At 43.0% G+C, this 11,629-nt stretch overlaps 1 protein-coding gene across 2 annotated transcripts in view; it reads left to right on the forward strand.

Moving 5' to 3' along the window:
• The window catches only part of KIAA2012 (KIAA2012 ortholog), a 128,569-nt gene that overhangs the window by 43,360 nt on the left and 73,580 nt on the right, over nucleotides 1-11,629 (forward strand). For both annotated transcript variants that reach the window (XM_010860985.1, XM_010860984.1), the window contains one exon: nucleotides 5,354-5,422. In XM_010860985.1, coding sequence (XP_010859287.1) covers nucleotides 5,354-5,422 — 69 coding nt within the window. The remainder of the gene's footprint in view (nucleotides 1-5,353; nucleotides 5,423-11,629) is intronic.

Raw genomic sequence — 11,629 nt, forward strand, 5'->3', positions numbered from 1 at the left:
CTGTAGCAGCTTCATTTCCTCTTAAAATACTTCGGTGGTTTCTGTTCTCTACTGAGTCCTGACCCATATACTCTCCTCCTCTTGCAGAAATCATGGGCAGTTCCCAGGAGGCCAGGTGTGGGGCTAATTTGGGTCTGTCCCATGGACCACAGGGCAGTGATCACTGGGTTTGTTAGGACTTCAGAGCGAAGCGGAGTTCCTTCCCTCACCGCAGTGAACCCAGCACAGCCTCAGCAGCCCACGCTGGACGGTGCTCTGCTGGCCACCTGCAGAGCGCCACTGAAAACCTCTGGGCGGTCTCCTCTCCTTTGACAGAAACCTCTCATGCTTTCTCTAAGTACAAAGACTCCCCTCCCTCGTATTTGGCTGAAAATGTGATATTATCACCACTTTATGCCTTCCAGAGAAGAAAAATATTAAAAATAACAGTTCTTTCTGAATCTGCTGGAAATTCTCTTTTTTAAGAAGAAATTCAATATGAAGTGTTGAAGAATACTTAATTCCTCTTTATTTTTTGCATATGTACTTATATTTTTCTCTCAGAGCCTGTGAGGCTGTAAATTCTACTCCCCTCACAATTTTTCATAGAACTTTAGGGAATGTAGGCATCACGTTCATCAGTGTGTAAGTAGGGGATGCATTTTATCAAACAGATTTTTCTGGGGATACCTATAGATAAAACAGAAGCAGAGCTGCCTGGTTAAAGTGAGGATGGCCTGACTGTGCGCCCACCCCCTCAACTTCTTCAGAGCCCAGCTAATTCTTTCCCTCCTAAAATGATTCCTGGCTGTGGGGTCTGTGCAGAGTCACTAGAACTATGAGACCACAGTTGAAAACTCATTTTATGGAAGGGAACTGAGGCCCAGAGAGGTATGGTGACTTGCTCAAAGTCACACAGATTCTATGTGACAAATCTAAGGTTCAAGCCCAGATCTTCCTGCAACAACTTAGGCCAAAGATCTTCTCCTTAAAACTTATTGCCTCTGGTTTCTAGGATTTAAGGACTAGCTGAAGTCCCATCTTCATTGCACCACCTCACCTGACCATCGAAGCCCACACTGACTGCTACTATCTTAGGTTCTGCTAATTCTTACTACCTGGGTCTCTCACCAGGCATTCCCTCACTTTTTTATCTTTTTTACTCTTTTTCTTCATTCTCCTCTGAGATTTAAAATTCCTATAGATATATCCCCCACATCTACTTCTGAATACACCAGAGAACACCATAGGTACTCCCAGAACACTATCCATAAATATTGATTGAAACTGTGAGTAGCAAAGATTTTATCTGTTTCCCAATATATATTTTTCCATTATCCCTATTATTTCTAGAATCTCCTACCATAAAGTTGGCTTCCCTGGTGGCTCAGATAGTAAAACATCTGCCTGCAAGGTGGGAGACCCAGGTTCGATCCCTGGGTTGGGAAGATCCCCTGGAGAAGGAAATGGCAACCCACTCCAACACCCTTGCCTGGAAAATTCCATGGACAGAGGAGCCTGGTAAAGTTGGACACAACTGAGTGAATTCACTTCACTTTCACCATGAAGTTTAATTGAACACATGGCTGCCTGGTTAGAAATTATATTTCCCAGCCTCCTTTGCAGCCAGGTATGACAGGTGTGACTGATGAAATGTGAACAGAAGTAATGTGTACAACTTCTGAGTCATCTCCTTAAAAAGAAACCACTGCCCTCCTCCTTCTCTTCCTCCTCTTTCTTCCTCTTCTTTCCCCTTGGACTTGGTTGTAGTGGTGAAGTAACTTCAAACATGTGGAAAAGGGCAGTGCTCTAGGGGATGATGAAGCCAAAAGATATAAGGAACCACGATGCCCGGATAACTTTGTGGAGCAGCGCCACCCCAGTCTACCCACCTCCCTCAGGACTCTTACCTGGAAAAAAAAAAAAAAATGTTTATCTTGTTGAACCTCTTTGTTACAGCAGCTTGTGTGTGTGCTCAGTCATGTCCTAATCTTTGCAACCCCATGGACTGTAGCCCGCCAGGCTCATCCATCCATGGAATTTCCCAGGCAAGCATACTGCAGTGGGTTGCCATTTGCTCCTCCCAGGGATCTTCCCAACCAGGGATCGAACCAACGTCTCTTGCATCTCCTGCATTGGCAGGCAGATTCTTTACCACTGTGCCACCTGGGGAGCCTACAGCAGTTCACCACATTCCTTAATATAATGCAACTATGACAATACCTGCCATCCTAGTTTGCTTTGCTTTGTGATAACCAAACCAGATCATACATACAGTACATCTTGTAAAATATTAAGTAAAATTTCAATATAAAATGTCATTGGACCTAAAACAGAAAAGACACATTACATTGTGCCTGACTCCTCTATCAATGGACAGGATGCCTACCATGTTCAAGGGATGGAAAAGGATGTTAATACCAAGAGCAGACATCTTCAGGCATCTATGTCATCTCATTCCATCATCCCAATAATCCAATGAAGGGAGTATTTTCATTCACATCACAGGTGAGGAAACTGAAACACAAGGTTAACAACCCCCTTGTGCACATTAATCGCCCCTGGGGAACAGCTCAGCATAATTGTTTCCAGGCCCATCTGTTCCAGAAATGGTGCTCTTCTCTTTCCACTGCCCAGGGTTCAGCACCAGGCCCTGTGGCTGCTGCCTTCAAAGACCTCACAGCCCACATGAAAACAGATTCACAAGCAACTGACTCTCCCACAAGGCAGAATGAGGTGAGCATTGTCACAGCGGCCTAAACAACAGAATGCAGGTGGAAGGCGTGATGGATTCTAACCTGGGGGATGAGAAAGGATTTTTGTAGAGGAATTCCCATTTGCACTGACCTTTAAGAAACTGGTAGAAGTAGATAAACAAAGAAGAAAGACATGACCCAGCGAGGGACCAGCATGAACCAAAGAGATAGGAAAGCAGAGTCCATGCAGGAAATGATGAGTGGTCTGTAAGAAGGCCCTGTGGGGCAGGGGATATGGGGCTGAAAGGTAGACCAAGACCAGGCCAGGGAAGGCCTTGTGCACCAGAAAAGAGCTGAAATGCTGCTTTTTAGGCAACAAGAAACCACAGATGCCTGAGGAGGGATGTCAGGAACAGGCGTGCCAGCAGCAGGCAGGAGAAAAGGCCAAGTGCTCAGACGACTACAGAACCATCCAGACAGCAGCTGCCAGGGGCCTGGATGGCAGGCAGTGGGCAGACATAGCAGATGTAGCAAGGCGACGGCCCCCAGGGCCACCAGCCGCATGTGGGGAGGGTCACTGGCATGTTGAATCTGAGCAGCCAGTGACAAGCCTGTGTGTAGAGTCTCTTCACAAAATTGGCTACAATTCTCATCTTCCAGGTGGCACTAGTGGTAAAATACCTGCCTGCTAATTCAGCAGACTTCAAAGACTTGGATTTGATCCCCAGGTTGGGAAGAGCCCCTGGAGGAGGGCATGGCAACCCACTCCAGTACTCTTGCCTGGAGAATCCCCTTGGACAGAGAAGCCTAGTGAGAGACCAGTCCATGGGGTCACAAAGAGTCAGACACGACTGAAGCGACTTAGCACATCCTCCTCTCCAATTTTCTACTCAAACTACCATTTTCTGTTTTCACTTTCAGTTAAAAGGATTACTTTGGGGTTGGGGGGGATGTGCATGCATCTTGTGTGCTATAATTAAGGTAAAACAAAAATCAAGACCTTGGAGCCCGAGTCCCCCCACGGGGGCACACACAGGACCACAGTCCTTCCCCGTGTGGCCCTCAGTTCCCTCAGCTCCCTTGATTTAAAGTCAAACTCCCACCAACACGCACAAAAAATAAATTCCACAGTAAAAATAAACTGCCTCTCCGCTTGTCATGCACCGTGGCTGTTTTCAGGCGTGTGTGCTCTTGGGGAACTGGTTGAGCATCCCTACAGAAGACTGTGGTAAATAACAAGAGTTCTAAGGAAAGCCCTGATCGCAGATTCCCTGGAGCTGTGAGGAGGAAGGGGCAAGCCGTGATGTAGAGTGTTTGTATAACCCTCCTGCACCCTCTCACCCTGACACACATTGAGCTTTCTCTTTCATGATTGTTTTAGCCTCTTTTTCCCTTCCAACCACCGACCACTCAATTCTTTGAGGGAAAATTAACATTCATTATGCAATTTATCTCTCTCCTTTTAATCCAGCGTGCCTGTCTCCAAGGTCCCTACTCAATAATTAATGTTTGTTCTCATTTCCCATTCTCCAGAGCATCTATTCTTGAACTGTAGGGTCAACAATTAACACTAATTATGGCTTTTTCTCTCTCCAGTGTTGCCTCTCAGAATCCCAAGTTGCCATGCTCAGCCTAGGATATGTGTGTGCTTGTGGCTGTGCGCATGCAATGACGGGGTGGGAAAGCACCAAGGAGCAGGCTTTTCCAAGCTCCACCATGGTTTAGCAAATCAGCAAAACCAAACATTCTTTTCTGGCAGTGTCTCTGGTATATGTATTATCAGTAATGAGACGATGAAGCATATAAATACAAACACGTATAGGGAAATAAGTGGGGGCGGGGGAGTTAGATAGGTCTCAAAATCTTTTTCAGATGTATTTGATTCTCTGACTTTTTTCCTCCCTATTTCTATCTTTCTGATATCTCACACCTTTGTCTCTCTGACAAACAGACACACACTTCTCATTAAAAGACCCATTTCAGATCCACTCAGCTGATCTCCTTGCTATCCGTTACCTCTCCCTTAACTGCCTTTCTCTGGCCTGTTAACCCTACCTTCTTCAGCCATTATTTTAACTAGTTTTCATTTTGACTGACAAGGGCAGCTAGGAGAATATTTCTCATCCAGAGTGACTCTGAAGAGATTGCAAAAAAAATTCATCAGGGCTGTACAAAAGCCTGTCTGTCTTTCTGGTTGGGATCAGATGGGCTAGAAGCCCTCCTGTCTCCCTGGTCCAACCCTTGAATTTGGCTACAGCTGGAGGCGGGGGCTCCTCACGCTTGTCTGTCATCCCCCCGTCGCTGTCCACACTGGGGCCCCCACGGCACATCTGCTGTTCAGATCTGGGCATCTCCTCACAGCGGGTGTCAGGAGTTAACTGTTTCATGTTCTTATTCTGTCGCAGGTTCGCCTCTCCGAATTTACACGTCACAGTACCTACAGGGTTTCACCCTCAACACCTCAAATAAGAATATTATTTATTTCTTCCATGCTTTTTAAATCCTAGATCAGCCTTCCCTCAATGATGGCATCTAAGGGTTTTCAAAAGTATTTAATTCATTAGGAGACCTAGGCATCAAGCCATCCCACTGTGTTTTCCCCCGTCTTGGGGTAAGGAAAATAGCTTTTTTGCAAGACTTTTTTCATAGACTCAGGTAAAACCCTTATTGTTTTTCAGCCTATGAATCTGTCAGTTCAAATGCCGGCCACGGAGAGGAGGAATCTAGTATTCAACATCTACTAAAAGGTAAGATTTCCCCCTAAAGAGTCACTTCTACTTCTCCTCTGGGTTATTGGACTCATATACATTTTATTTCATACCCAGACCTCCAGAAGCACACAGTTTCTCCCCAAATATAGCAGTAAGTAGGAAATAAGATTCCTTTCATAGAAAGTCTAAGAAATACAGCATCCTCTAGAGTTACTCATGGGCAGTCTTGGTGCTGTGGTCTGAGTGTAAATATTAGGGGAGAAGAAAAGTCAGACCAAATGCCTGTGCTGAGCTGGCTCCCAAAGGAGAATTTGCACACATGTCCTGTGGGTTTTGCAGACCAAACGCTGCACAGTTCACATTATAACGAGGTGAGTATTGCCTCCCAGGGTTGGGCACAGTTCAAATTTCATATCCACAAACTAAAAAACTATCCGGAAAAGGTTCTCAGGCTTGTGCTCTAAATGCAGGAGTGAGGTCAGTTCTGCCTCTTCCATGCTTCCTTTTCCATTTCGTTTCCCCCATGGAGAAATAAGCAAAAACTGGAACTATAGGTTTGACTTTGAAGCTCATCTTCCAGCTGCTGCGACTGTTGCTTCTGCTTCAAACCAGGGGGGAGGATGATTATGTAAAGATTTTTCTCTCACTCCTAAAAATAGTCTTTGATTAATAGAGAAATGTGTGTGGTCTTCCTCACTGCTTATTTTGGGACAGGCAGGGATGAATCCTGCATGGGAGACCTGCTATAGCAACAGGAAGCGAGGCCACAGACAGAGGGCTGGAGCCAGATGGGTGGAGGGCACTGGTTTTGCTAGAGACGGCAAAATTTGAAGGAGAAAAGCACTGTCACATGCTTGCCAATGTCAAAATCTGTAAGCAGAGGAATACCAGAGAGCCCGGCATTGGTCCTCTCGCCATTCTCCTTGGGGGGACATCCTGATCATGGTGGGAAGAGTGCCGGGGCCAGTTCTGTTCATTCTCACTTGTTGGGCTGGAACTGGGCCAAAGCAGCTCTTCATAGGAGCCCTCCAGGGAAGGATGAGGACGATCAAGATGAGAACTACCATCGCTACCTGTCTTCCACACGCCAAACACTGTGATGAATGTTCCACATTCATTAGATCACATTATCCTCATAGCAATGATAAGAGGTAATTTCTATTGTTGTCCTCACTTTTCATCTAAGACAAGGTGGCTCAGAGAGGTGAAGTGACTAGCCCAAGGTCATACACCTAACTGGTGAAGCTGGGATCTGAACCATAGGAACCTGTATTTTTAAGACTATGCATGGTTAGTGGTGTCAATCTAAACACGCATGTTTCCAGACTTACAGAGAACAGACTTGTGCTTGCCAAGGGGGAGCAGGGGTGGGGAAGAAGGATTGGGAGTTTGGGATTAGCAGAGGGAAACTACTGTATAGACAGTGGATAAACAACAAGGTCCTACCGTATAGCACAGGGTACTATATTCAATATTCTGTGAGAAACCATAATAGAAAAGAATATTGTGTATATATACATATATAAACACATATATAATCACTTTATTGTAAGGTGGAAATTAACACAATATTGTAAATCAACTATACTTAAATAAAATGTAAAATAGAATAAACAGGTATGTGTCTGCCTAACATACAAGAGCTTAGGAAGTTCCTGACTTAATAATGACTCACACTAATAAATGATTTCTGTTGCACATCCTTTTCACCTTTCAATGACCTTTACTCAGCATCAGACACTTTTTTGTGGATAACACCAAAAATTATTTATAACTTCTAGAGATATGGAAAGAAGTTGAAACAAAGTCAGAACAGTTTGGGAGAACCAAACTGCCAAGATAGATTATCAAGCCAGATAAGCCTGTTTACAGGGTAGCTCTCCAGATCAAAAATATTCTTCCTAATATGGCTGAAAATGGTACAGTTTCACTTCACTCTACTGTTAAAATCTCACTAATAATAGATTCACTTTGAATTCTGAAGTAGTCTCTTAAAAGGTTGATACTTCTGAGAAGCTAACAGTCATTCACACTTTAGTAAAAATGTGTTTAATCGGGTAACTGTCCTCTCACAACCTGGTAAGAACAGCTGCCCTGAGGGACTAAAAATTCTGATGGGATGGAAACAAGGTTGGAGAATTTGGGAATAAGTGGAGCTTTAAGAGTTGAAATATTCCTGGTAGTTGTGGTACATTGGAGGGCTTGGATGAACAGGAAAATATTAGCTAAATGGAAAAAGAGATTCAAAAAGACAAGTATAGGAAGGGAAATGGTGAAGTGCCAAAGACAAACCTGAGCTGCTTCAGAACAGCCCCATGGCAAGCTTTGGATACAGGGGAAGGAAAGAAAACTTTTAATTCCTTCTCTCTTCTATTCCTAGTAACTGAAAGACCTTAGGCTAATGCAAATCTCTCTCTCATTTCCAAGCTTTTGAACACACTGTTCCCTTTGCCTGGAGCATAATTCCTCATCTCCTTCTGTCCTCTGACATTTGTTTAATTGTGGCAAAATACACAGGAAATAAAAGTTGCCATCTTAACAATTTTTAAGTGTACACTTCAGTAGTGTTCGGTAGATTCACACTAGTTGTGTAACCAGTCTCCAGAACTCTTTTTATCTTGCAAAACTGAAAGTCTATCCCCGTTAAATGACAACTCCCATTCCGATGGGACTACCCATAGAAGCATAAACTACCTGCTTCAGGGCTTAGAATAGAGGAAACTTATTTGTTCCCTTGATTTGCTCAAAGACCTTAACAAAAAATTCTTACATCTCTTTAAGCCTAACACTCCCCATTTGTTTTTAAGAAAATGGATGTAACACTACTCTGAAAATACCAGATACCCGCTGGGATTGAGTTTTAAAGAGCAATTTAAAACATCTATTCATCAGAATCTATAGAGCTTTAACAACTTTTTGTTTTCTTGGCCATTTGGTTTTAAGGAATAGTTTTTATGATAATTGTTCCACATATAGATGTCGTTTTGATGTGTTTGTGGGAGGAGGTAAGCTCCACATCCTTCTTTTCTGCCATCTAGATCTCTGCCCCAAGGAATATTTTCAGATAAAAATGATGGGATTTTTAAAAATTATATAGATGACAGACTTTAGGTATTTGTGTACTTGAAGGACAGTTTTGACTATTTGCAAATGACTTCAGAAGTCAGGGACACATACAATCTATCATTTTACAGAGGTAAGAAGTCAAATTATAGATATGGCCAGGCTAGGAGACAGAAGCTAGTGAGTACACTAAAGCGTCTCAGCCTTGTGGTCTATATTCACTGTAACATCTGCAGGAGCTCTTGGGAAGTTAATTTTTTTAAAAGAAGAACAATGTTTGCTTGTTTGGGGCTGTATTGGGTCTTCGTTGCTGCGGCTTTCTCTGGTTGCGATGAGCTGGGGTTACTCTTCCCTGTGGGACACAGGCTTCTCATTGAATGGCTTCTTTTGTTGCCAAGCACATCTTCTAGGCTTCAGTAGTTGTAGCATGTAGGCTTTAGTTGGGGTTCTCAGGCTCTAGACACAGGCTCAATAATTGTGGTACATGAGCTCAGTTGCTCCGGGGCATGTGAAATCTTCCAAGACAAGGAATCGAACCTGTGTCCCCTACATTGGCAGGTGAATTCTTATCCACTATACCACCAGGGAAGTAAGTTCTTGATTTTTTTTAACGGCCCTAAAAACTATACCAACTGCTGTGACTGGTAATGGGATTAAGAGAAAGTGAAGTGGTCTAACAATTTGATGATTCTCTGCCAAAAAATAGTTTTATAAATCATTCAAACCCTATATATCTATCAACTCATTAAGAGTCTGAAGAGCTCCCCCTCTTTCTTCATTTTTAGTTTAGTTTTACTGGGGATGTGATACACACTAGGAGTATTCACAAATCTAAGGATTCTTGGAATGCTCAGGAAGTGTCCTTTCTATAGTAGCAGGATCCACTGTCCATTAAGTATATGACATGCATGAGGGATCAGGGCCTTGCTCAAGCAGTGAAGTGTGCATTAGCACAATGCACTTTAAGGCTGGTATGGATTTCAAGATGTCTCGGTGTGTGTGTGTGTGTATGTGTGTGTATCAGCTGTAATAAAGTTAAGAATATTAAGTTTTGTCCTGTCAGAGTGATTAAAAAATGATAACTTTTATTAACTAGTAATCCATAAATACTGTTTTCTGTTCCATCACTCTCCAGACATTTGTGTTACCTTCTCATAAAAAGGACGATAAAGAAGCATGAGGTTTTCTTAGGGATTTTTTTTCTCCTGGTTTCTCTCTTGCTTCCTTCACACATCTCCCTATGGCCTGAGGATTTACATTTGCCATCATCTTCATTCCTAGAAATCCCTCACTTGAAAATTAATGAAGACACCAGCATCAGAACATGTCCAATGGAAAGGATTAGTGCATCTGTTTTACGGGACACATAAAGATTGCTCATTCATTCATCCAACAAACACTGATAGACCATCTACTAATGCCAAATAATGTGCTGGGCATAAGAGTTGAGAGATAAAGTCCATGCCTTAAAGTCATCCAGACTAGTGGAGTGTGCTGAGAGCACATGGGGAGTACATGTTAACTCAGTCTGGGGGTTAAGAAGGCTGAGTTTCTAAGGATATAGATAGGAACTAGCCGTATCAAAGATGAAAGAATGCTCCAGGAAAAGGGACCATAAGAAGGTTAGAAAGCATGGTGGCATGGGAGAAATGTAAGTAGCTCGTAGTGCCTGGACCTCAGGGTACATTTAAGAGAGGAAGTGGTGAGAAATGCAGCTGGTGGGGTAGACAGGAGCAGATCAGGAAGGCTCATAGGTAGCAACAAAGAAATTTATCCTAAAGGCTGTGAGATCCTGTTTACACACAAACTGACATAACCAGGTTTTTATTTTAGAGAAATGACTCTCCCAACTATGTAGACAATGGATTGAGCAGGGTAAGACCAGAGATCTACACTTGCTTGACAGCAAGTGTCCAAGGACAGTATTTTCCACAGAATATTGAATCGAATTGATTGGCCACTCTGTATGTAGCTCCACCTTCAGCCTCTTCTTTGAACTCCTTTCTTCTATGCCATCTTCTACCACAAGTATCCTTATTAGTCGTATGATGTATGTCAATTGGAGGATTTCGAGTGTAGTTGATATTTTATTGCTACACAACTTGAATTTCAATTTGCCTTCCATCTGGGGCTTGGTAAACTGCCACGCACCTTTGGACCTCTCCATAAAAAGTAATTTATGAACGTTTGAGAGAAGGTGGTATTCCCAAAGCTAGACTCTTGAGACTGAGTTAGCCTTGGTCTAAGAAGATATAAGTAAGTAAAAAAAGTTATTTCAAATTGGAATAAAAATAATGTCCTTGCATTTAACTAGACATTTCCATATTTAAACCCAGGCTGACTCATATCTTCTACATCTGTCTACTTGGCTCCTTTAATAGAGTTCCCTGAGGTACATCTTTAAGCTGGAGACTTTCACAGGTCTTAAGCAACTGTTTGATATGCCCATCTCATCCTCCTCCTCATCCAGGAAGATTTAAAGTGAAAATGTGTAGCATAAACAAGACCTTAAATCTTGTTCCAAGAATTTGCTAATGACAATACCAAAAGGCCATCTTGGGTCTTGATCTCCTGCATTAAACAAACAGGTTCAAGATTTATTATAACACAACAAAAGCTCTACAGGTCATAGGCATCTTGAGTCATATCATAGAAAATAAAGTATTTTTAGATACTATTCTTAAGGAAAGGTCAGCAGGGCTATGTAAAGGGGCCAGTATTATCCTTCCTTTTATGGTTTCATTTCTACTGGAAAGAATTTTTTTTAACAATCTGGAATTTGCCTTTGCATTTTCCATTTTTGACCAAAAACACAAAACCATGAAGGTATGAAGACTAACTCTTAAGCCTCCTCCCACTGGTTTCTGCTGCAAGTCCACTTGCAAAGCTGTGGGAAGGCAAAAGTACTTTCTGAGATCTGTTTGGCATTGGATCAGATCAGATCAGTCGCTCAGTCGTGTCTGACTCTTTGCAACCCCATGAATCGCAGCACGCCAGACCTCCCTGTCCATCACCAACTCCCAGAGTTCACTCAGACTCACGTCCATCGAGTCAGTGATACCATCCAGCCATCTCATCCTCTGTTGTCCCCTTCTCCTCCTGCCCCCAATCCCTCCCAGCATCAGAGTCTTTTCCAATGAGTCAACTCTTCACATGAGGTGGCCAAAGTACTGGAGTTTC

Source organism: Bison bison, unplaced genomic scaffold, assembly GCF_000754665.1.
Source record: "Bison bison bison isolate TAMUID 2011002044 unplaced genomic scaffold, Bison_UMD1.0 scf7180017864471, whole genome shotgun sequence".
Lineage (NCBI taxonomy): Eukaryota > Metazoa > Chordata > Mammalia > Artiodactyla > Bovidae > Bison > Bison bison.